Here is a 26686-nt window from a genome sequence, read left to right on the forward strand (position 1 = left end):
GAAAGTGTCAGCTGGCCATGAGCGAGGTCCAGTACCTCGGTCACCGGGTAGGTGGGAGAACACTGAAGCCCGAGCCTGAGAAAGTGGAAGCCATCGCATCCTGGCCCACCCCCAGGACCAAGAAGCAGGTGATGTCCTTCTTGGGGACCGCTGGGTACTATAGGAGGTTTGTTCCATGCTATAGTAGCCTGGCAAAGCCCTTGACGGACCTCACCAAGAAGAAGCTGCCCTCTGCAGTCGATTGGACAATGGACTGCGAGACAGCCTTCCGGGCCCTAAAGGACGCCCTGTCCAGCCCGCCCGTGCTACAGGCAGCCGACTTCACGCGGCCGTTTGTAGTACAGACCGACGCCAGTGACTTCGGCCTCGGTGCGGTGCTCAGCCAGGTGGACTCTGCGAGCCAAGAGCACCCAGTCTTGTACCTGAGCAGGAAGCTGTTACCAAGGGAAGTTGCCTATTCCACGATGGAGAAGGAGTGCCTGGCCATAGTGTGGGCCCTGCAGCGTCTGCAACCCTATCTATACGGGCGCCACTTCATCGTGGAGACGGACCACAATCCCCTCAGCTGGTTGCACACCGTCTCTGGGACGAATGGGCGATTGTTGCGATGGAGCCTTGCGCTCCAGCAATACAACTTCACCATTCGCCACAAAAGGGGCCGTGACCACGGTAACGCAGACGGGCTGTCCCGACAAGGAGAGGTCGCGGACGGGCGCACGGGGGAACACCGGAGTGTGCTGCCCCCTAGCGCCCTCAAAAGGGGGGAGGTGTGAGGTAAATCCGGAGATATGACGATAAATCATGATATTCAAGTATGTCAGGAAGCCCTCTCCTGGTGTCACCCCCCCTTTCCTTCACACAACTGGTTTAGCAACAAATCCCATGGCCATCTCCTGTGATATGGAGATGAGGTGGTGTGGGAACAATGGACACAGGATGACTCCCTGCCGTCACCCTGTAACAAGAGTTGTATCTCATTAGCAAGGCTATGGAACTAGCTAGACAGAACGACTCCAGTAAAAAATGGTTCATATCTCGCAAGCCATATTTCCGATAAATATGGCAACCATAAAAATGGTGTCTCCGCATGCGGACGATGCCGGCACACCCTTTTTATGGGAGCAGGACATTGGGAAATGCCCCAGGCGTGATATCAGCCAATGGGGAACTGGCAGACAGGTCATGAGTCCCCTCGTTCTGTAGCTAAATTCATAACTGTCACAATGAGAGCATTGGCGTCCGCCTACGACGCTCCCAGGCAAAGTTATGGCCCATATTCCATGTTGTGGATTGTCCATAACTCAAGCCAGGGGTGGAGCAGTGCTCCCTCTGAGGTCACTAAGGTAGGAGGGGACCTGGATTTGCCCAGGTTGATAACCCTACTTCGGCCATTTTCCAGTGTTCTTTCGCTGGGCGTCACGTGCAGGAAACATCTGCGGGAGTTCCTAGAAACCTGGTCTACAGCGCCCCCCTGTGGCCAGACGCAACAAGGTAACTGCTGGAACTGTGTATGCCTGTTTGTAACCCATGCTTTGATTGTAACTGTACTCTGACATATGTATATTCTGTAGATTCCCTATTGTATATATTGTAGTTTCTAGTGTGCTTTAGGCTGATTAAATTATATAATTAATCTTGGGCTGTTCTGTTATCTCGATCTTGAATCCCACGTCTGGGTGTTCGGCTAATAGTTACCGTGAAGCGGTTGGTGGCAGCGAGTTGTGCCAAGGATTATTGTGGGGAGGCCAGTGAGATTCGGGGAGATTTTATATATTCCGCCCGCGGAGGTCGGGGGAATATATACCCTACTCTCACCGGGGACCCTTCAATAATCGGCATAAGTAGTATAGCGGCCTCCTTGCTTATTGTCGGGCAATTCCATAATTGGCCTGACTATAAGAGGGGCGCTAGAGAGCGCGTCACGTGCTCTGTCTGTCGGTCGGGAGGTATAAAGGAGGGGTGACCCCCACTTGTTACCCCCCGATTGTGACGTACTGGTAGCCAGCGCGGGGGATTTGTGAGTGACCCCCCCGGTGGTTTGTGACAACTTACATTAGTGCCGTATTGTGCCGCAGGGGCTTGCGTTCGGTCCGGTTTTGGCCGCATGCGGCAGATTTAGCCGATGCGGCGGCCGGATCGAACGTCCCCTGCAACGTTTTTTGCTCCGGCAAAAAACACCGCATCGCCACGCATCCGGCCGCTGCGGCGCATTTTTCAATGCATACCTATGGAGGCTGGATGCAGCGCGATGCGGAAAAAACCGCATCCGGTCGCCGCATGCGTTTTTTTCCACTGCGCATGCTCAGTAGCATGCCGCAACCGGAAAAAAACGGACGGGCCGCATGTAAAAACTTATGCAAAGGATGCGGTGTTTTCGCCGCAACCGTTGCATAGTTTTCACAGCCGGATTGAGCCGCAGGGCTCAAACCGGATGTGTGAAAGTAGCCTAAGCCCTACTTTCCATTAACATCCTGAAACGCAGAGTCTCTTCTCCATTGGCAGGACCAACTATCAGGTCTCCCAGTCTAAGCTCAGTCCTACCTGGTCACCACTGCAATGGCATTCATCAGCCATCAAGGTGGGACACAGCTATGGTAGAGGTCTCACAGATTTTCGTCTGGGTGGAACAAAGAACTCCAACAATTTCAGAGGTCCATATACTGAGAGTTGATAACAACTGAACTGTGGATTTTATAAGCTGCAAAGGAGTCACTGTGGGAGAGTGGTCTCTGCATCCGACCATCTCCAATCAGATCTGTCTATGGTGAGGCTCATCAGGCGGAGCCACAAAGTTCCTCAGTTGGTGTCCAGATCTTTCAACCCCTTAGCGGTCGCTTTCAATACTCTGAGGATATCATGTTACCAGCTCTCCCTCTCTTATTGGTTCCCTCAATGACATCTACTACCCAAATTGCTCAGAACTGACCTAGAGGACGGAAATGATCAATGCCCTCCTAAAAGTTGAGTGGAGACTTCTGGTCCAACCAGGGTTCTATCACCCCTCAAGTTCTTGGTTGTTCAATTTAAAGGGAACCTGTCATCAGACATTTAGCTTGAAACCTAAAAGTTTCCCCCTCTGCAGCTCCTGGGCTGCATTCTAGCAGGTTCCTGTACTTTTTGTGGCCCCTTTTAAACCAAATTAAATACTTTATAAACTTGTACCTTTTGCTATGTAAATTTTGTAAATCATCCATGGGGGCGGGCTCTCTGCTGACCGTTGCTGTTCCTCCAGCACATAGACGCCGTCCCACCCGCGCTGAATTTCATATCTCAGGACGCCGCCCCTGGGCGCCCGTGGTTAGGCGCTGTGATTTCATCGCAACTGCCCGCCCATAATCTCGTGGACGCGCTGTCCCTCACTGCCTCCAGCGTTCTGCGCAAGCGCTCGCCGGCCAAATGACCTGACGTCACCTACTTCCCATCTTACCCTGCAGCAGGGCAAGATGGGAAAGAGGTGACGTCGGGTCATCTGGCCAGCAAGTGCTTGCGCAGAACGCTGGAGGAAGAGGGGAAAGTGCGGTCACGAGGTTATGGGCGGCACTTGCTGATGACACTCACAGCGCCGCCCATAACCTCGTGCCTGCGCAAAACGTCATCAACGGTCACACGTGCACACAGTGCACAGTCCGACAGCGCATGCGCGGGACCACGGGCGCCCAGGGGCGGCGTCCTGAGATATGAAATTCAGCGTTTGGGGGCGGCGTAAATCTTCTGGAGGAACAGCAACGGTCAGCAGAGAGCCCGCCCCATGGATAATTTACAAAATTTACATAGCAAAAGGTACAAGTTTATAAAGTATTTAATTTGGTTTAAAAAGGGGCCACAAAAAGTACAGGAACCTTGCTAGAATGCAGCCCAGGAGCTGCAGAGGGGGAAACTTTTAGGTTTAAAGCAAAATTTCTGATGACAGGTTCCCTTTAACAGCACGGCTGTTCAAGCCGCAGTTCTAAAATCCTCAAGCTTCTATGATCAGGTCATGCAGACCATGATTAAGCCATGGAAGCCATTGTTGGTTCAAATCTACCATCATAATTCTCAGGCCGCATTATGATCGCGTGAATCTTTTCCTCAGGGTGTGTCTCACTTTATCCCTTTGGATCTCTGGGACCTTAATACCTCATTTTTATCCAGGCTGGAATATTTCTAAGCCCTGGCTTTCCTGGAAGGAGGCGTTCCATCAATCAAGTATCTGTTCTTACGGTGACAGCTTCCTTCCGAATTTTAGATTTTCAGTTTGCCATTATGGAAGGTCTCTCTGCCTCATAGGCGACCATTGTTAGCTGGATTCATATGACTCCCTGTAAAATCCCTTTCTTGTATCCTTCTTTGGGGGAACACAGGACCCAACCTTTCCATTTTTGTTTAGTTGGGTGCATATTTGGATATTTCTTGTTGTATTTTTTTACTTCTACTACTGCTTTTCTCACTAACTGAGTGGCTTGGTGCCAGTAGGTGAGTGTAGCCTGCCGAGGAGAAGTCAACTTTTTTATTTAGGTTGGATTTCTTAGGCTGCATGCACGATCAGGGTTCACAGCGTTTTGGACGCATAGTGTTTTTACTGAGTCCAAAACGCTGCGTTGTACAGTACAAGCACAGTGGATGGGATTTCTAGAAATCTCCTGCCCACTGAGCTTGTTTTTCCTGCAGCAAAAAAAGAAATACGTTGCGGCTTCCCGAGCAGCAGCATATCAATTCATTGCTGCGGAGACGCAAGCGTTCTCCACAAGGAGAACAGAGAAAAAGACCGCAGCGGCCAGAACCCTGATCATGGGCACGAGCAGCTGCAGTCTCCTGCGGAGGAGACTCGTGGCCCCGCAGGTCAGGACCTGCTGTATCCAGGAAGCAGCAGATCCTGTCCGTGTGCACATGCTGTTAGAGTCAGCCTCCTGGTGGCAGCAGCTATACCCATGGTTTCTGGTGTCTTCCCAATGAAAGGTGGGAGAAAGGGATTTTATGGTACATTTCAAAAATCATCTTCTCCACAAGAAAGGTGATAACATATTGATCAGTGGGGGTTCGACCGTTGGGATATGCAGTGATTTGCAAAACAGAAAGCTTTTATCTCAGTTATAAAATGGAGCAGCAGAGAACACTGCTCCATTTGGTCCCTACGAGGCTGCCGAGCACTGTGTTAGGCTTTATCCAGTTGCTCTATAAGGAATGGAGGGGATTCTGATGTGCAGTTCATTTTGCAGCGGGGACATAAGTTCACCATCGAGGATTAAAATTCCCCATTTTGCTGATCAATGGGAGTCCCAGCGATTGGCTCACCACCGATCAGTAAGTATTCACATATTCTGAGGATAGGTGATAACTTGTTTTCCTTGGACAACCCCTTTAACGGATGTGATGGGATTAACTTTTTAAATATTGTAAGTCATTGGTATGAAAAAAAAAATAAAATTCTCACCATGCCCACTTTATCGATGGTTTCCCGGACACGCTGCAGGAGGACAGAGATAATACTAGAGTGTGCGCTAGTAATCGTGGCGAGGAGCTCGCGGCCCACTTTAGAGAACGCTTCTCTTGTAGACATACTGACATAGGAAACCTAAAGATATAGAAAAAATAAAGCATACTCTAAATCCTCTAAACATGAGTAGAAGAGTTGCAAATTTCAGTATGTAATGTCAATACGTGTAGAGGTGCCAAGTGCATGCAAAATTATGGTTGGAGAGGAACGAAGGGAATTTTGTTTACTTACCGTAAATTCCTTTTCTTCTAGCTCCGATTGGGAGGCCCAGACAATTGGGTGTATAGCTACTGCCTCCGGAGGCCACACAAAGTATTACACTCAAAAGTGTAAACCCCTCCCCTCTGCTATACACCCTCCCGTGCATCACGGGCTCCTCAGTTTTGGTGCAAAAGCAGGAAGGAGGAAACTTATAAATTGGTCTAAGGTAAATTCAATCCGAAGGATGTTCGGAGAACTGAAACCATGACCAAGAACAATTCAATCTGAACAACATGTGTACGACAAAGAATAACAGCCCGAAGGGAACAGGGGCGGGTGCTGGGTCTCCCAATTGGAGCTAGAAGAAAAGGAATTTACGGTAAGTAAACAAAATTCCCTTCTTCTTTGTCGCTCCATTGGGAGACCCAGACAATTGGGACGTCCAAAAGCAGTCCCTGGGTGGGTAAAAGAATACCTCGTAATAGAGCCGTAAAACGGCCCCTTCCTACAGGTGGGCAACCGCCGCCTGAAGGACTCGCCTACCTAAGCTGGCATCTGCCGAGCGTAGGTATGCACTAGATTCTGCACGCTTTCACGGAGCACTCTCAACCAGGTAGTCGCCTGACACACCTGCTGAGCCGTAGCCTGGTGCAGCAACGCCCAGGACGCACCCACGGCTCTGGGAGAATGGGCCTTCAGCCTTGAAGGAACCGGAAGCCCAGCAGAACGGTAGGCTTCAAGAATTGGTTCCTTGATCCACTGAGCCAAGTTGACTTGGGAGCTTGCGACCCTTTACGCTGGTCAGCGACAAGGACAAGAGCGCATCCGAGCGGCGCAGGGGCGCCGTACAAGAAATGTAGAGTCTGAGTGCTCTCACCAGACCTAACAAGTGCAAATCCTTTTCACGTCGGTGAACCGGAAGAGACAAAAAGAAGGTAAGAAGATATCCTGATTGAGATGAACAGAGGATACCACCTTCGGGAGAAATTCCAGAACCGAACGCAGAACCAGCTTGTCCTGGTGAAACCCCAGGAAGGGGGACTTTACATGACAGCGCTGCTATGTCAGACACTCTGCGGAGTGACGTGACTACCACTAGGAAGACCACCCTCTGCGAAAGGCGTGAAAGAGAATATCCCTCATTGGCTCGAAGGGTGGATTCTGAAGAGCCGGTATCACCCTGTTCCGATCCCAGGGTTCTAGCCGACGCTTGTAAGGAGGGACTATGTGGCAAACCCCCTGCAGGAACGTGCGTACCTGAGGGAGTTTGGCTAGACGCTTTTGAAACACAAACACAGAAAGCGCCGAAACTTGTCCCTTAAGGGAACCGAGAGACAACCCCTTTTCCATTCCGGATTGAAGGAAGGACAGAAAGTGGGCAAGGCGAATGGCCAGAGAGTAAAACTCTGATCAGAGCACCAGGATAAGAAGATCTTCCACGTCCTGTGGTAGATCTTGGCGGACGTTGGTTTCTTGGCCTGTCTCATAGTGGCAATGACCTCTTGAGATAACCCTGAAGACGCTAGGATCCAGTACTCAATGGCTATGCAGTCAGGTTGAGGGCCGCAGAATTCAGAATGCGTCTGCCGCCAGAGCTCCGTGATCTTGAGAACGTGCCATGAATGCCGGGACCTTGTTGTTGTGCCGGGACGCCAATAGGTCGACGTCCGGCTTCCCCCAGCGGCAACAATCTCTTGAAACACGTCCGGACGAAGAGACCATTCCCCTGCGTCCATGCCCTGGCGACTGAGAAAGTCTGCTTCCCAGTTTTCTACGCCCGGGATGTGAACTGCGGAGATGGTGGAGGCTGTGGCCTCCACCCACAGCAGAATCCGCCGGACTTGCTGGAAGGCTTGCCGACTGCTTGTGCCGCCTTGGTGGTTGATGTATGCCATCGCCGTGGCGTTGTCCGACTGAATTCGGATCTGCCTGCCTTCCAGCCATGGCTGGAACGCTATTAGGGCTAGAACACTGCCCTTATCTCCAGAACATCGATCTGGAGGGAGGACTCTGCTGAGTCCATGTACCCTGAGCCCTGTGGTGGAGGAAGACTCCCTGACAGACTCGCGTCCGCCGTGACCACAGCCCAGGATGTGGGCAGGAAGGATTTTTCCTTCGACAAGAGTGGGAAGAAGCCACCACTGAAGGGAGGCCATGGCTGCCCGAGAAGGAGCAACGTTCTTGTCGAGGGACGTCGATTTGCTGTCCCATTTGCGGAGAAAGTCCCATTAAAGTGGGCGCAGATGAATCTGCGCAAACGGAGCTGCCTCTATTGCTGCCACCAACTTCTCTAGGAAGTGCATGAGGCGCCTCAAGGATGTGACTGGGCTCGAAGGAACGATTGCACCCCTGTCTGTAGTGAACGCTGTTTGTCTAGCGGAAGCTTCACTATCGCTGAGAGAGTATGAAACTCCATGCCGAGATATGTCAGTGATTGGGCCGGTGTCAATTCTGACTTTAGGAGAAATTGATCAACCACCCGAATCTCTGGAGAGTCTCTAGAGCAATGTTCAGTCTGTGTTGGCATGCCATCCTAGAGGGGGCCTTGACCAGCAGATTGCCTGAGAAAGTAGGACCGCTACCACCGTTGTCATGACCTTGGTGCAGGCCCGTAGGGCTGTCACCAGGCCGAAAGTTAGTGCCACGAACTGAAGGTGTTCATTCCCTATGGCGAAGCGCAGGAAGCGCTGATATTCTGGTACAATCGGCACGTGGAAATAAGCATCCCTGATGTCGATTGAAGCTAGGAAACCTCCTTGGGCCATCAAAGGTGATGGCAAGCGGAGAGATTCCATCCGGAACCGTCAGGTTCTCAGTCCGTTGAGCCGTGTGAAGTCCAGAACGGGGCGGAGTGATCCGTCCTAACTGGTACCACGAACAAGCTGGAGTAAAAAGCCGCAACTACGTTCTTGAAGGGGAACGAGGATCGCAACTCCTCCTGCCTTCGGAGTGTTCACCGACTGGAAACGTGCATCGGCTCGCTCGGGGGACGGAGATGCTGTGAAGCAACGAGTCGGAGGACGAGAACTGAGCTCTATCCTGTGACCGTAAGACAAAATGTCTCCTACATCGGTCTTGGACATGTGGGGACCACTCCCCTGACCTGGACCGCCATGCAGAAAAGGTTCTCTGTGCACGGCGGAGGATGAAAATACCACCGCCTGAGACGTCAAAGACGCTAATTGCGGAGCACAGGATGACCGCATTGATCTGAGACAGAGCAGCTGAGATAGCCTGGAGTGCCCACCCCTGCAAAGGCTGGGGCAACGGACGCGCCTATGGCTTAATAGATGGATCCCATTAGGAGTTCTATCTGTCTGTCCGTGGCATTCTTGAGCGTGGACCCGCCAGCCACTGCTACTACTGATCTAGCCGCCAGTCCGAGACTGGCGGGCACCTTATGACACTGAGCCAAAACCTTAACAACGTCAGAGGGGAAGGGACAACGTGTGTTATAAGGCGTTCAGTAAAACGCTTGTCCGGGAAGGTGTGCTTCTGGACAGAATCTGTGAAGCCTTGAGAGCCATGTCCGGACAGAGTCCTGGGTTGCGACCTCCGCCCCATCCTCTAGAGGGTCCCTGAGACCCTAGAAGTCGGGGAAGATTCCAAGCAAGGCTGCTTAGCCGGACTGGGACTGCGGTTCGTGCTGGAGTTTACCACGTAATCACTAGAGGCCACCCCAGGAACACGCTTCGTCGCAGACCGAGGGAGGCCTGGGGCGATCCCGCAGCCTGTGTAAGGGGCCGGTCTGGACTGCAAACTCCTAGTCTCTTAGCCGACCATTTGTCCATAGCCTGAGACATGGATAGTGAAAATGACCCAGAGAGTTTCTCAGCAAAGCTGTAACTCTGTCCCTGCCGCCTGGACAGGGAACGCCGGCGAAGCTCAACCAGTGAAACTGCATTCAAACATTATATAGCCATATATACAGTGTATCACATATACAGTTCATCACTCTAGGGGGCCCAGCATCGAGAAGAAGCCCCCTGGTGTACCGACCCTGAAGCAGTATGTGCTGCTGAAAACATGGCTGTCGGCGTGTACAGTGGAGGGGGGAGCCGTGGGCGTAACCCCAAAAGTGCGGGAATCTGGTGCCCTGAGCGAAACGTGAGGAAGGCGGAGGACAGCCAAGTGTGCTCCAGCCGTCACTGCTAGCCTCCGACTGACCGTCCCGCCCTTCCCCCTGACTGGCAGGGCTAGGGACGGGAGTTTAAGGCGCTAGGCCGCAAAAGCCGGGAACTAAAGTTACCGACCGCGGCCGGCAAGCAGGCGCGGTCGGCGCGGTAGTCGCCAAGTCTGAGGCGAAGCTGCTCTCTGCACCGTCCCCAAGGGGACACTGAGTCCTTGAGGGGATCAGTACCGTAGCGTGATTAGTGAGGGGGGCGGAGGACAGCGAAGTGTGCTCCGGCCCTCACTGTCGGCGTCAGCCCGACTGTCCCGCCCTTCCTCCTGACTGGCAGGTCCGGGGGTGGTATAATGATTGAACAGTGCCCGGGGCTGGACTGTAAGGCTTCTCAAGGAGTAGCCAAAAATCAACAGTGCGACCATACAACAAGCATATATATATATATATGTACACTTCGGCACTCAGTGGGGCCAGCACCTCAGGTGCTGCTTACCGACCGCTCACAGCGGTTGTGTGCGTGCCCGGGCCCCCCTGTTGTCTCTCCTCTCCAGCGTCAGAAGTGCTGACAGTAATGGCTGCCGGCGTTCTGTGGGGAGGAGGGGGCCGTGGGCGTGCCCTAGAAAGTGCGGGAATCTAGTGCCCCACTGTGCTGAGTGAGGGGGGAGGAGGATACAGAGTATGCTCCAGCCCTCAGTGCTGCCGTCCTGTGCAGCGTCCCGCCTTTCCCCTGACTGGCAGGCCTGTGGGCGGGAATAAGCGAAACTAGGCCGCAAAAGCCGGGGGCTAAAGTTATAAGCGCGGCCGGCAAATAAGCACGGCCGGCGCGGTAGTCCCCGGCGCACTAACACACCCAGCAGTGCTGCAGTGTGTATGGCACAAGCGCTCCATGCGCGGTCCCCACGGGGACACAGAGTACCTCACAGTAGCAGGGCCTTGTCCCTGACGATACCCGGCTCCTGTCCAGCAGATTCCCCAGGGGCTGCGGAGGGAGCACGGTCCCAGTGCCTGGAGACCGATTAGGATCCCACTTCACCCAGAGCCCTAAAGGGATGGGGAAGGAAACAGCATGTGGCTCCTGCCTATGTACCCGCAATGGGTACCTCAACCTTAACAACACCGCCGACAAGAGTGGGGTGAGAAGGGAGCATGCTGGGGGCCCTGATATGGGCCCTCTTTTCTTCCATCCGACCTAGTCAGCAGCTGCTGCTGACTAAGATGTGGAGCTATGCGTGGATGTCAGCCTCCTTCGCACAAAGCATAAAAACTGAGGAGCCCGTGATGCACGGGAGGGTGTATAGCAGAGGGGAGGGGTTTACACTTTTGAGTGTAATACTTTGTGTGGCCTCCGGAGGCAGTAGCTATACACCCAATTGTCTGGGTCTCCCAATGGAGCGACAAAGAAAAGAACACGATTTCTGATCATTAGATGACTTGCATTCTACATTTGTAAACTAATTTTCCTCTCTGCAGGCTCTACCTCCAATTTTCATTTGTCTCTGAGCTGGTGGGTGTTGACTATGTGCTATGATGTCTCCCATACACAGCACACACAGACATGAGGGATTCCTGCTTTCCTATCTCGATGTAGCATGTTCAGAAGCAGCAGCATGGAGGACACTATACATTACTGAGCATTGTAGCTGTGAATGCAGCACTGACGAAGAGGGGGGTGCCTAAGGGTATGTGCGCACGTGTGCGTATTACATGCAGTTACGCTGCGTTCTGCACCGCAGCGTAACTGCATGCGTCCTGCGTCCCCTGCACAATCTATGGAGATTGTGCAGGAGCCGTGCGCACGTGGCATGTTAGAACGCAGCGATTCGGCTGCTTGCCGAATCGCTGCGTCTAAGAAGTGACATGTCACTTCTTTCGTGCGTTCTGCATGCTGTCTATAGGGAGAGGCAGCATGCAGAGCGCACGAATCTGCCGGCACCATGCGCTCCAGAACGCAGCTTTTCAGCTGCACTCTGAAGCGCACATTTTCGGTGCGGTGCAGAGCGCACACGTGCGCACATGGCCTAAAAATCACTTGCCAGAAGCTGTTTCATGATCTGTGAGTTTGTGTGTCTCCATGCGCCTCACTCCTCCTCTTCATAGAGTTTAGTGAGGTGTTCTGGCCTTAAAGGGAATCTGTCAGGTGCAATACGCAGCCAGAAACACGAGCAGTTCTGGGTGCATATTGCTAATCCCTGCCTAACAGTCCCAGCATCTAGTAGCATACATAAAGGGATCTTTAGAAAATGTATTTCTAAAGATCCTTTATGATATGCTAATGAGTGCGGGAGACTAGTCACAAGGGCATTATTTTCCCGGTCTAGTCCACCCTCTTAGCACACCCACAGGGGTGTGCTACCATGCTATTCAATGCCCATTGCCCAGCGTCATCGGTGGTGATGCGCGTACCTGTGTCCGTTGTCACAGCTTTAGAACGCCGGGTTTAGGGTATGTGCAAATGATCAGACGCCCCAAAACACCCAGCACCGGGTCTACACGTCTCAGCTTCAAAGAGGTCTAGTGCGCATGACTGGAAATGCCGGGACTTCTGATCATACACACTGACCCTAAACCCAGCATTCTGAAGCGGCGACAACGGACACAGGTACGTGCGTCACCACTGGTGGGCATTGAATAGCATGTTAGCACCCCCCTGTGGGCGTGTTAACATAGTGAGAGGGCGGACTAGTCGGGGGGAACTAACGCCCTTGCGACTAGTCCCTGTGCTCATTAGCATATAAGGATCTTTAGAAATACTTTTTTCTAAAGATCTTTTTATGTATGCTACTAGATACAAGGGCTGGGATTAGCAATATGCACCCAGAATTGGTCGTGGTTCTGTGTGCGTAGGGGACCTGACAGGTTCACTTTAACTTACAAGTCTGCAGTCACTCTATTTGACTGCATACTAGTGAATCCTCACATAGAGTTGTTGAGGATAAGAATTGAGTAACCAAAAATACTTAATTCAGCCATTTCATAGACTCAGGTATATAGTTTAGTAGATGTAAACTAACACACATATTTATGCATGCCTTTGTTCTTTTGACTAACACGTATATATGTACCGTATTTTTCGGACTATAAGACGCACCGGACTATAAGACGCACCCTGGTTTTAGAGGAGGAAAATGGGAAAATAAAACTTTAAGCAAAAAATGTGGTCATGACACACTGTTATAGGGCGAGGATCTGCTGCTGACACTGTTATGGGAGTAATGTCCCCAAATTCTCTACTAAGGTACCCCATCCTGGTAATGATCCTCCTGCCTTGTATATGATCCTGCTATAAACCCCCATCCATCCTGTTCACATACCCCCCCCCATCCATCCTGTTCACATGCCCCCCCCTCCATCCAGCCTGTTCACATGCCCCCCCCTCCATCCAGCCTGTTCACATGCCCCCCCATCCAGCCTGTTCACATGCCCCCCCCTCCATCCAGCCTGTTCACATGCCCCCCCCTCCATCCAGCCTGTTCACATGCCCCCCCCCTCCATCCAGCCTGTTCACATGCCCCCCCTCCATCCAGCCTGTTCACATGCCCCCCCCTCCATCCAGCCTGTTCACATGCCCCCCCCCCCCCATCCAGCCTGTTCACATGCCCCCCCATCCAGCCTGTTCACATGCCCCCCCATCCAGCCTGTTCACATGCCCCCCCCATCCAGCTTGTTCACATGCCCCCCCCATCCAGCTTGTTCACATGCCCCCCCATCCAGCCTGTTCACATGCCCCCCCATCCAGCCTGTTCACATGCCCCCCCATCCAGCCTGTTCACATGCCCCCCCATCCAGCCTGTTCACATGCCCCCCATCAAGCCTGTTCACATGCCCCCCCATCCAGCCTGTTCACATGCCCCCCATCCAGCCTGTTCACATGCCCCCCCATCCAGCCTGTTCACATGCCCCCCCATCCAGCCTGTTCACATGCCCCCCCCATCCAGCCTGTTCACATGCCCCCCCCATCCAGCCTGTTCACATGCCCCCCCATCAAGCTTGTTCACATGCCCCCCCATCCAGCCTGTTCACATGCCCCCCCATCCAGCCTGTTCACATGCCCCCCCATCCAGCCTGTTCACATGCCCCCCCATCCTGCCTGTTCACATGCCCCCCCATCAAGCCTGTTCACATGCCCCCCCATCCAGCCTGTTCACATGCCCCCCCATCCAGCCTGTTCACATGCCCCCCCATCCAGCCTGTTCACATGCCCCCCCATCCAGCCTGTTCACATGCCCCCCCCATCCAGCCTGTTCACATGCCCCCCCATCAAGCTTGTTCACATGCCCCCCCATCCAGCCTGTTCACATGCCCCCCCATCCAGCCTGTTCACATGCCCCCCCATCCAGCCTGTTCACATGCCCCCCCATCCAGCCTGTTCACATGCCCCCCCATCAAGCCTGTTCACATGCCCCCCCATCCAGCCTGTTCACATGCCCCCCCATCCAGCCTGTTCACATGCCCCCCCATCCAGCCTGTTCACATGCCCCCCCATCCAGCCTGTTCACATGCCCCCCCTCCAGCCTGTTCACATGCCCCCCCCCTCCATCCAGCCTGTTCACATGCCCCCCCATCCAGCCTGTTCACATGCCCCCCCATCCTGCCTGCTCATATACTCCCATTGTGCTCATATACCATCCTGGTATATGGCCTGTATCCTATAGCACAGAGAAAAAAATAAACGTTTATACTCACCTTTTCCTCACTCCCTGCAGCACCGATCACATCTTCCTCTCTGGCACGCTGACCTGTGTGTGTGGAGCCGTCTCCCTGCAGCACACGATGTCTTCCTGTCTGTGCCGATCAGCTGACCGGCTCAGCACAGATCAGCTGACCGGCACAGATCAGCTGACCGGCACAGATCAGCTGACCGGCACAGACAGGAAGTCGTCGCGTGCAGCAGGGGGGCGGCTCCACACACGGGGACGGGTGAGTGCACTGATTCACTGCACCCCGCGCTGGTAATGACGCGCGGGGGGCAGTGAATACAGCCGCACATGATCACTCCAGGCTGTAATTGCCAGGGGTGATCATGCGGCCGGCTCTTGTGCGCGCGTCCCCGCTCATCCTTCCTCCCACCTGTCAGTGCCGGCTTCAGCGCTGAGAGATGGGCGGGAGGATGGGCGTGCATATGTAATGAGCGGGCCCACGTGGTCACGGCAGGCGCTGCTACAGCCTGCTCGTGCCCCCGATGACCCGCAGCACCCTCATTCCCAGCCGCAGCCCTATAGTCAGACCATAAGACGCACCCCCAACTTTCCCCCAACATTTGGGGGAAAAAAAGTGCGTCTTATGGTCCGAAAAATACGGTATATTGCATATTTAGTGATTTTCCTTAACACAGTATATATCAGCATATGTAACTTGAAGATGGCTGCCACATCCTGTAAACACCCAAGATGATGAACAAAAGAGAATTCCTAAAGCTTGGACTGTCCAATCAAGAAGAGGATATGCTAATTTCTATATGTCTTGAAGCCCCGACCTACCATACTTGATTGGACTAAACTTTGTTTACACCCCTTTACTTCTTGGTTCTATAGGGGCTTTGTCTAAGAATAAAGTTTTCAGTTCTGCCCAGCGTCTGTCGTGAGACAGAGAGTCATAATTGATTCAACTAATTGTTATTCTTTCTCGCTGTGCACGCACGACAATATAATTTGAAACAGCAGTCAGATCTAGAGTGACCGGTTGAGTCAAATCATCATTTCAACAGAGTGACTGCAAACTAGTTGTTTAAGATCGGACAATCCCTTAATATAAGACCCCTCACTGGGCAGGTAATCTGTCTGGTACACAATGGATTTTAGCAGTTTTTCAGACGGACGAGAAGCTCGTGTGTTGTGACAACTTTGTTTGCATTTTTCCCATCACTGGCTTATGAGTAACATGTCTATCCATCCTGTGATTTCCATTATTCCACAACTATTCCTTCTTGGTGTTGCAATATCAGTGTTGAAGCGTGTATATACCTGTATACTCTGTACCATACACACTTGGTAGACTTACTTCATAAATCTCTAAAGCCACCGTCTTCACCAGCTCCTCATCAACCTCGTCTCGCTTGGTTTGTGCCATCTGAGCAAACGTGGTAAGAAGACAGATTCCTTCAGAGCTGTTCATCGTAGAAAAATATTCTTCAAACTTTTCTCGATTCACGGGATCTATGCAAAAGAAAATAATAAAATAATCATCAGTGAACGAACCCTCATTTGATTTTGCCACGACAGCAGTACTATGCAGTGTTCCGTATACCATTTAATGTGGATTGACAGGTGGCCACGTCTATCTGGGAATACACGTTCTCCGCGTTCTCACTCTCGGCATAGTGCATGAGATACAAGAGCTTCCACAACATGGCGTTCGACAGGGTCCCATAGGGCATCTCGGACATGAAGAGCCAAATGCCCAACCTGGAGGGTGTAAGAGGGAGATCATGAAGAAATGAGTAAAAAAGGCGAAAATAATAGTCAAAAACTCAAGTGCTGCACTGTTCTGGGTATATATACAATATGGTACACGTAGACCAGGGGTCTCAAACACGCGGCCCACGGGCCGCATGCGGCCCCTCAGGCTGCTTCGTGCGGCCCCCAGGCCCGTGCCCTGGTCACTATCACGGCAGGTGCAGGGGCCGCAGCCACTGTCTACACTTTATGTCAGATGAATGTGTTGCTGGGGCTCCGCTCTCGCACCGGCAATACAATCATCTCACATAAATCACTAACAGTGACACTGCAGCTGCAGCAATAGTGACCGGGGGCACGGGCCTGGGGGCCGCACGAAGCAGTGATGAGGCAGCGGAGGGGGCGCGGGACAGGTGAGAAGAATGGTGTGTGTGTGTGTGTGTGGGGGACGTTAACCCCTTAGGGACCTATGACGTACTGGGTACGTTATGGCTCCCTGGTACTTAAGGACCCATGACGTACCCAGTATGTCATGGCGAAATCGCAGCCCCGGTGGCTACGATTGCTGCAAATACCTTAGATTCGGGGAGGAGGGGACCTCAGGAGGGGTGGTGTTTCCTCCCCGGACCTACGGAGGCTGTGATTGGCTGAGCGGCGTTCGTCAGCCAATCACAGTCACTAATGTTTCACCATTGAAAATCGCTGATACATTGAAATCCAGCCAAGTTCAGTGCAGCTGTAGCCCTGATCATTGGCTGGAGCTGGGTGACGTCTGTTTCACCTGCCCCCAGCTCTGATTGGAGAGACTGGCCTTGTGACCAATCTCTCCAATCACTGTGGATCTGGGGCCGCAGACCACTCCCCTCAGCTTCACTCCAGCGTCTGTGGAAGGTGAGAGGAGCTGCTGACCCATTACTACAGGATGGGGACAAAGTGCGCACATTACTATGGGATGAGGCTGGGGACATTGCTATAGGATGGGGACATTACAAGGATGGGCACAGTACTATTGGATGGGGACATTATTACTATAGTATGGGGACATTACTATAGGATAGAGACTAGGATGGGCACATGACTATAGAATGGGGACAAGGCTGGGGACATTACTATAGGATGGGGACAAGGTGTGCACAGTACTATAGGATGGGGACAAGGTGGGCACATTACTGTAGGATAGGGACATTACTATAGAATGGGGACAGTACTATAGGATGGGGACATTGCTACAAGGGGACAAGGAAGGGGAACATTACTATAAGATGGGGGACAAAAAAAAGAGAATTTTGTTTACTTACCGTAAATTCTTTTTCTTATAGTTCCGACATGGGAGACCCAGACCATGGGTGTATAGCTTCTGCCTCCGGAGGACACACAAAGTACTACACTAAAAAGTGTAGCTCCTCCCTCCGAGCATATCCACCCCCTGGATAACCAAATCTAGCCAGTTTAGTGCAAAAGCTGAAGGAGGACATCCACCCACAAGTAGAGACAGAGCAAAACCCGGAACAACCGGAACCTCTGTCTACAACAGCCGGTGAAAACACACAGAACAAGAAAACTGCCAACAGGCAACAGGGAGGGTGCTGGGTCTCCCATGTCGGAACTATAAGAAAAAGAATTTACGGTAAGTAAACAAAATTCTCTTTTTCTTCATCGTTCCTTATGGGAGACCCATACCATGGGACGTCTCAAAGCAGTCCATGGGTGGGAAATAAACAGAAAACTGAGAAGTAGGCAAAACCTAACTTCACAAATGGGCGACAGCCGCCTGAAGGATGCGTCTGCCCAAGCTCGCATCTGCCGAAGCATGAGCATGCACTTGATAGTGCTTCGAAAAGGTGTGCAGACTAGACCAAGTGGCAGCCTGACAGACCTGCTGAGCCGTAGCCTGGTGCCTGAAAGCCCAAGAGGCACCGACAGCTCTGGTCGAATGCGCCTTGATCCCCGGCGGGGGAGGCACCTGAGTGCTCTGGTAGGCATCGGATATGGCCGACCTAATCCAACGAGCTAGGGTCGGTTTAGAAGCCGAGAGACCCTTGCGCTGAGCTGTGGTCAGCACAAAAAGAGAGGTGCACCGCCTAAGAACAGCGGTGCGTGACACATAGATCCGGAGCGCCCGCACCAGATCTAAAGTATGCAACGCTTTCTCAAAGCGATGCACAGGAGCCGGACAAAAGGAAGGCAATGAAATGTCCTGGTTAAGGTGGAAAGGAGACACCACCTTAGGGAGAAAGTCCGGAGTCGGACGGAGAACCACCTTGTCTTGGTGAAAAACCAAAAAAGGTGACTCCGAAGAGAGCGCAGCCAAATCAGAGACTCTCCTGAGAGAAGTTATGGCCACCAGAAAAACGACGTTCTGTGAAAGTCGAAACAAAGAAACCTCCCTAAGAGGCTCAAAGGGGGGTTTCTGTAAGGCCGTGAGGACCAGATTAAGGTCCCAGGGATCCAAAGGCCGCCGGTAAGGTGGAATGATGTGAGATGCGCCCTGCATGAAGGTGCGCACCTGGGCCAGTCGGGCGATACGCCGCTGGAACAACACTGACAGCGCCGAGACCTGTCCCTTAAGGGAATTGAGGGATAGTCCTAGCTGCAGACCGGACTGTAGAAAGGACAGGATGGTCGGTAAGGAAAAAGGCCAAGGGGCATGCCCGGAAGAACGACACCAGGACAGGAAAATTCTCCAAGTCCTGTGGTAAATCTTGGCCGAGGGAGACTTCCGAGCCTGAGTCATAGTGGAGATGACTTCGGGAGGAATGCCGGAAGCCGTCAGGATCCAGGACTCAAGAGCCACGCCGTCAATCTGAGAGCCGCAGAATTCTGGCGGGAAAACGGACATTGTGAGAGAAGGTCTGGGCGGTCCGGGAGATGCCACGGCACCTCTACGGACAGACGGAGCAGGTCTGGGTACCAAGCTCGCCTGGGCCAGTCTGGAGCAATGAGTATGACCCGACGGCCCTCCATTCTGATCTTGCGCAGGATTCTGGGCAAGAGAGCTAGAGGGGGAAACACGTAAGACAGACGGAACTGGGACCAATCCTGAACCAGCGCGTCCGCTGCAAAGGCCTGAGGATCGTGGGAGCGGGCCACGTAAACCGGGACCTTGTTGTTGTGCCGGGATGCCATTAGATCCACTTCCGGAGTGCCCCACTTGCGGCAGATCGACCGGAACACTGCCGGATGCAGAGCCCACTCGCCGCTGTCCACTGTTTGACGGCTGAGATAATCTGCCTCCCAGTTTTCTACGCCTGGGATGTGGACTGTGGATATGGTGGACTTGGAGTCCTCCGTCCACTGAAGGATGCGTTGAACCTCCAACATTGCCAGGCGGCTGCGAGTCCCGCCCTGGTGATTGATGTAGGCAACTGCTGTCGCGTTGTCTGACTGGACTTGAATGTGCTTGCCCGCCAACAGGTGGTGAAAGGCTACGAGAGCTAGAAGCACAGCTCTGATCTCCAGCACATTGATCGAGAGGGCTGATTCGGACGGAGTCCAAGTGCCCTGTGCTCGGTGGTGGAGAAATACTGCTCCCCAGCCGGATAGACTGGCATCCGTGGTGAGAATCACCCAGGACGGGATCAGGAAGGAGCGTCCCTGAGACAGAGAGAGGGGCCGAAGCCACCACTGAAGAGAGCTCTTGGTCTGTGGCGACAGAGCCACCAACTTGTGCAAGGAAGAAGTCCGCTTGTCCCAACAGCGGAGAATGTCCAGCTGCAGAGGGCGCAGATGGAACTGGGCAAAGGGAACTGCTTCCATTGACGCCACCATCTGACCCAGCACCTGCATGAGGTGCCTGATGGAATGGCGGCGGGGCCTCAACAGAGAGCGCACCACCAGCTGGAGGGACTGCTGTTTGACTAAGGGCAGCTTCACAAGTGCCGGCAGAGTCTCGAATTGCATCCCTAGGTACGTAAGTTTTTGGGTCGGGGTCAGAGTGGACTTGGGCAGATTGACAAGCCACCCGAATTGAACAAGAGTTGCGAGAGTGAGCGAGACACTCCGCTGACAGTCTGCACTGGATGAAGCCTTGACAAGAAGGTCGTCCAGGTAAGGAATCACTGCCAACCCCTGGAGGTGCAGAACCGCAACCACTGCTGCCATGACCTTGGTAAATACTCGAGGGGCTGTGGCTAACCCGAAGGGGAGAGCCACGAATTGGAAATGTTCCTCTCCGATTGCAAAACGTAGCCAATGCTGGTGTGAAACTGCAATTGGCACATGCAGATAGGCATCTCTGATGTCGATGGATGCCAGGAAATCTCCTTGGGTCATTGAGGCAATGACCGATCGCAGAGACTCCATGCGAAAATGCCGCACCTGAACAGGCTTGTTGAGAAGCTTGAGATCCAGGATGGGCCGGAAGGAACCGTCCTTTTTGGGGACTAGGAAGAGATTTGAGTAGAAACCTCTGAACCGTTCCCTGGCGGGAACCGGTACAATTACTCCGTTGGCCTGTAAGGATGCCACGGCCTGAGAGAAGGCGGCAGCCTTGGAGCAGGGGGGAGTTGACAGAAAAAATCTGTTTGGCGGGCTGGAAGAGAACTCTATCCTGTAGCCGTGGGAGATGATATCCCGCACCCACTGATCGGAGACGTGTTGAAACCAAGCGTCGCCAAAGTGGGAGAGCCTGCCACCGACCAAGGACGTTGCTGGCTCGGCCAGATAGTCAAGAGGAGGCTGCCTTGGTGGACGCGGCTTCTTGCGCCAGGTGGGCTTCTGGTCCTTGGCTGAGTTAGTGAACGAGGCCGAGGGCTTAGAGGCCGCCCAGTTAGAGGAACGAAAGGAACGAAACCTCGACTGGTTCCTGCCCTGGACAGGTTTCCTGGGTTTAGTCTGTGGCAAGGAAGTACTCTTCCCGCCAGTAGCCTCCTTAAGAATTTCATCCAGTTGTTCACCGAACAGCCTGGACCCGGCAAATGGGAGCCCAGCAAGGTACTTCTTTGAAGAAGCATCTGCCTTCCACTCTCGTAGCCACAAAATCCTGCCGATAGCGAGGGAATTAGCGGAGGCCACCGCAGTGCGGTGAGAAGCCTCCAGCATGGCAGACATGGCGTAGGCTGAAAAGGCTGAAGCCTGGGAAGTTAGGGCAACCAATTCAGGCATAGAGTCCCTAGTGAGGGAATGCATCCCCTCTAGGGAAGCAAAGATGGCCTTGAGAGCCCACACTGCTGCAAAGGATGGGGAGAACGAGGCCCCTGCCGCCTCATAGACAGACTTGGCCAGAAGGTCAACCTGGCGGTCAGTGGGATCCTTAAGGGAGGTGCCATCAGCTACAGATACAACTGTCCGGGCTGAGAGTCTAGACACCGGAGGGTCTACTTTTGGTGAGAGAGCCCACTCCTTGACCACCTCTGGTGGAAAAGGAAAACGGTCATCAGAACCACGCTTTGGGAAGCGTTTGTCAGGACAGGCTCTGGGCTTGGACACCGTGGCTTGAAAACTGGAGTGGTTAAAGAACACACTCTTTGCTTTCTTAGGCAAGGTAAACTGGTGCTTTTCTGCCAGAGAGGGTTGCTCCTCTGATACTGGCGGATTGAGGTCCAGTACAGAATTAATGGACGCAATCAAATCACTAACATCCGCATCACCCTCGGTCAGATCAATGGGGCACATGGAGGTAGCGTCCGAGCCCCCAGTAAAGACATCCTCCTCGTCCTGCGAGTCTGCTCGTGAATCGGAGCCGCGGGACGAAGAAGGAGAGGGAACCCTGCGTCTCCTTTTAGGAGGACGGGGTCTGGGAGCAGATGAAGAATCCTCTGTGAGCTCTGCAGAGCGAGCCGAAGCTGCAGAGGCGCCCTGAGAAGGGGGCTGATGCATGCTCAGCAGAGTCCGGGACAGATGTCCCATGGAGTCGGCAAAGGACTGGGAGATAGCTTTAGAAAACGATGCTACCCAAGCCGGGGGTTCAGCCACCGGGGCCGGAGCAGCCGGAGGGACCACTGGGGAGACTCCAGGCTGAGGCACCACCATTTTAGAGCAGGCATCACAATGTGGATATGTGCTCGGTTCAGGCAGTACGAGCTTACATGCAGTGCATATTGAGTACAGCCTTGCAGCCTTGCTCCTAGTGTGAGACATGCTGCTGAGGTGGAGGCTCTGCAGTAAAGAACACACTCCTTCAGAATGACCCCCAGAGAGTGTATAATAAAGTCCACAACCAGAGGTTGCGGCTTACCAGACCGTTTTGTGTGCCCTCCGGATTCCACAGCTCGGACCCCCAGACAGGTTGCAGAGATGCAGCAGCCAGCGCCGATCAGTGTGAGAACGCTGATAAAATGGCGCCGGAGGAAGGAGGGGGGGCGGGGCCTAGTCCAAGAGCGGGAACCGGAGGGCCAAGGAGATATCCAGGGGAGGGAAACATCTCCTCAGAGAGGAGTGTCCTCCCCCGAGCTGAACGGCCGGTGGGCGGCGCCGCACTGTCCCTCTGCATGACTGACATGCAGGGGCAGTGAAAACGAAAGTAGGCCGCAGCCGAAGCCGGGGCCTAAATTTTACCATGCGGCCGACGAGCAGGCACCCTCGGCGCGGTTCTCAGGTGAAAACCAGAGAACCGGCCAGAAATCACAGCAAAGTTAAATAACACACTCTCCCCACAATAAATGTACAAGGGACCCCTCAATAACGTCTCAATACTTAGCTTATGAGACGCAGGGCCAGGTCCCTGAGGGATGAGTGCTCCGTCCGGCAGGGTCCTGAAAGGGCTGCGGATGGAGACCGGTCTCCTGCAAAGCAGTGAGAACCGTGCTGGATCCCACTTCAAGCCAGAGCCCGAGGGATGGTGAAGGAGCGCGGCATGAAAGGCTCCAGCCTTGAAATCAACCTTAACAACACCGCCGACACAGTGGGGTGAGAAGGGACATGCCGGGAGTCCAGCTTGGACCCGCTATTCTTCCAACTCTTTAAAATCAAAAATCATATGAGAATGCATGTGTGGATGTGTGCCTCCTGAACACAAAGCATTGAACTGGCTAGATTTGGTTATCCAGGGGGTGTATATGCTCGGAGGGAGGAGCTACACTTTTTAGTGTAGTACTTTGTGTGTCCTCCGGAGGCAGAAGCTATACACCCATGGTCTGGGTCTCCCATAAGGAACGATGAAGAAATGGGGAACATTACTACAAAATGGGGACAAGGATGAACACATTACTACAAAATGGGGACAAGGATGGGGAACATTACTTTAGGATGGGGACAAGAATGAGCACATTACTGTGGGATGGGGACTAGGATGGGGTAAAATACTATAAGGGGACAAGGATGGGCACATTACAACAATATGGGGAACATTACTAAAAGATGTTAGTCAAAATTTCTATATAGTGCTAATTGTAAGACTATTAGTTACACGAAAGGGATAAAATGTAAAAAAAAAAAAAAAAGTTTATATTTAAACAAAGAATGTGCACGTTTGCTATAATGAACAAGTGAAAATGTTCAAAATCAGTGATCCCAAGGTGTGTAAAAGAAGGGAATTTTGTTTACTTACCGTAAATTCCTTTTCTTCTAGCTCCAATTGGGAGACCCAGACAATTGGGTGTATAGCTTCTGCCTCCGGAGGCCACACAAAGTATTACACTCAAAAGTGTAAAGCCCCTCCCCTTCTGCCTATACACCCCCCGTGCATCACGGGTTCCTCAGTTTTAGTGCAAAAGCAAGAAGGAGGAAAGCTAATAAATTGGTTTAAAGTAACTTCAATCCGAAGAAATTTCGGAGAACTGAAACCATTCAAAATGAACAACATGTGTACACGAAAAAACAACAGCCCGAAGGGAACAGGGCGGGTGCTGGGTCTCCCAATTGGAGCTAGAAGAAAAGGAATTTACGGTAAGTAAACAAAATTCCCTTCTTCTTTGTCGCTCCATTGGGAGACCCAGACAATTGGGACGTCCAAAAGCTGTCCCTGGGTGGGTAAAATAATACCTCGTAATAGAGCCGTAAAACGGCCCGTTCCTACAGGTGGACAACCGCCGCCTGAAGGACTCGTCTACCTAGGCTGGCATCCGCCGAAGCATAGGTATGCACCTGATAGTGTTTGGTGAAAGTGTGCAGGCTCAACCAGGTAGCCGCCTGGCACACCTGCTGAGCCGTAGCCTGGTGCCGCAAAGCCCAGGACGCACCCACGGCTCTGGTAGAATGGGCCTTTAGCCCTGAGGGAACCGGAAGTCCAGAAGAACGGTAGGCTTCGAGAATTGGTTCCTTGATCCACCGAGCCAGGGTGGATTTGGAAGCCTGTGACCCCTTACGCTGACCAGAGTGCCTCCGAGCGGCGCAGGGGCGCCGTACGGGAAATGTAGATTCTGAGTGCTCTCACCAGATCTAACAAATGCAAATCCCTTTCACATTGATGAACTGGATGAGGACAAAAAGAAGGTAAGGAGATATCCTGATTGAGATGAAAGGTGGATACCACCGTAGGAAGAAATTCCGGAACCGGGTGCAGCACCACCTTGTCCTGGTGAAACACCAGGAAAGGAGCCTTGCATGACAACGCTGCTAGCTCAGACACTCTCCGAAGTGATGTGACTGCTACTAGGAAGACCACCTTCTGCGAAAGGCGAGAAAGAGAAATATCCTTCAAAGGCTCGAAAGGTGGCTTCTGAAGGGCCATCAGAACCCTGTTCAGATCCCAGGGTTCTAACGGCCGCCTGTAAGGAGGGACAATGTGACAAACCCCCTGCAGGAACGTGCGTACCTGAGAAAGCCTGGCAAGACGCTTCTGAAAGAACACAGAGAGCGCTGAGACTTGTCCCTTAAGGGAGCCGAGCGACAAACCTTTTTCCAATCCTGATTGAAGAAAGGAAAGAAAAGTGGGCAAGGCAAATGGCCAAGGAGAAAACCCCTGATCAGAGCACCAAGATAAGAATATCTTCCACGTCCTGTGGTAGATCTTGGCAGACGTTGGTTTCCTGGCCTGTCTCATAGTGGCAATGACCTCTTGAGATAACCCTGAAGACGCTAGGATCCAGGACTCAATGGCCACACAGTCAGGTTGAGGGCCGCAGAATTCAGATGGAAAAACGGCCCTTGAGACAGCAAGTCTGGTCGGTCTGGTAGTGCCCACGGTTGGCCCACCGTGAGATGCCACAGATCCGGGTACCACGACCTCCTCGGCCAGTCTGGAGCGACGAGAATGGCGCGGCGGCAGTCTGACCTGATCTTGCGTAGCACTCTGGGCAACAGTGCCAGAGGTGGAAACACATAAGGGAGTTGAAACTGCGACCAATCCTGAACTAAGGCGTCTGCCGCCAGAGCTCTGTGATCGTGAGATCGTGCCATGAATGCCGTGACCTTGTTGTTGTGCCGGGACGCCATTAGGTCGACGTCCGGCATCCCCCAGCGGCAACAGATCTCCTGAAACACGTCCGGGTGAAGGGACCATTCCCCTGCGTCCATGCCCTGGCGACTGAGAAAGTCTGCTTCCCAGTTTTCTACGCCCGGGATGTGAACTGCGGATATGGTGGAGGCCGTGGCTTCCACCCACATCAAAATCCGCCGGACTTCCTGGAAGGCTTGCCGACTGCGTGTTCCGCCTTGGTGGTTGATGTAAGCCACCGCTGTGGAGTTGTCCGACTGAATTCGGATCTGCTTGCCTTCCAGCCACTGCTGGAACGCTTTTAGGGCAAGATACACTGCCCTGATCTCCAGAACATTGATCTGAAGGGAGGACTCTTGCTGAGTCCACGTACCCTGAGCCCTGTGGTGGAGAAAGACTGCTCCCCACCCTGACAGACTCGCGTCCGTCGTGACCACCGCCCAGGATGGGGGTAGGAAGGATTTCCCCTTCGACAATGAAGTGGGAAGAAGCCACCACCGAAGGGAAGCTTTGGCTGCCTGAGAGAGGGAGACGTTCCTGTCGAGGGACGTCGACTTCCTGTCCCATTTGCGTAGGATGTCCCATTGAAGAGGACGCAGGTGAAACTGCGCGAAAGGGACTGCCTCCATTGCTGCCACCATCTTCCCTAGGAAGTGCATGAGGCGCCTCAAGGGGTGTGACTGACCTTGAAGGAGAGATTGCAACCCTGTCTGCAGTGACCGCTGTTTGTTCAGCGGAAGCATCACCATCGCTGAGAGGGTATGAAACTCCATGCCAAGATATGTCAGCGATTGGGCCGGTGTCAGATTTGACTTTGGAAAATTGATGATCCACCCGAAACTCTGGAGAGTCTCCAGAGTAGCGTTGAGGCTGTGTTGGCATGCCTCTTGAGAGGGTGCCTTGATCAGCAGATCGTCCAAGTAAGGGATCACCGAGTGACCCTGAGAGTGGAGGACCGCTACTACTGTAGCCATGACCTTGGTGAAAACCCGTGGGGCTGTCGCCAGGCCGAACGGCAGTGCCACGAACTGAAGGTGTTCGTCTCCTATGGCGAAGCGCAGGAAGCGCTGATGCTCTGGAGCAATCGGTACGTGGAGATAAGCATCTTTGATATCGATCGATGCAAGGAAATCTCCTTGGGACATTGAGGCGATGACGGAGCGGAGGGATTCCATCCGGAA

The 26686-nt window shown here is 53.0% G+C and overlaps 1 protein-coding gene across 1 annotated transcript in view; it reads right to left on the reverse strand.

Annotated features, from left to right (window-relative positions):
* Nucleotides 1-26686, reverse strand: part of EPG5 (ectopic P-granules 5 autophagy tethering factor) — a 272060-nt gene that overhangs the window by 171235 nt on the left and 74139 nt on the right. The window contains exons 11-13 of the mRNA XM_075327440.1: nt 16044-16201; nt 15798-15952; nt 5411-5551 (exon numbers count right to left, since the gene is read on the reverse strand). Of these exons, the coding sequence (XP_075183555.1) occupies nt 5411-5551; nt 15798-15952; nt 16044-16201 (454 nt within the window). The remainder of the gene's footprint in view (nt 1-5410; nt 5552-15797; nt 15953-16043; nt 16202-26686) is intronic.

Source organism: Anomaloglossus baeobatrachus, chromosome 1, assembly GCF_048569485.1.
Source record: "Anomaloglossus baeobatrachus isolate aAnoBae1 chromosome 1, aAnoBae1.hap1, whole genome shotgun sequence".
Classification (NCBI taxonomy): domain Eukaryota; kingdom Metazoa; phylum Chordata; class Amphibia; order Anura; family Aromobatidae; genus Anomaloglossus; species Anomaloglossus baeobatrachus.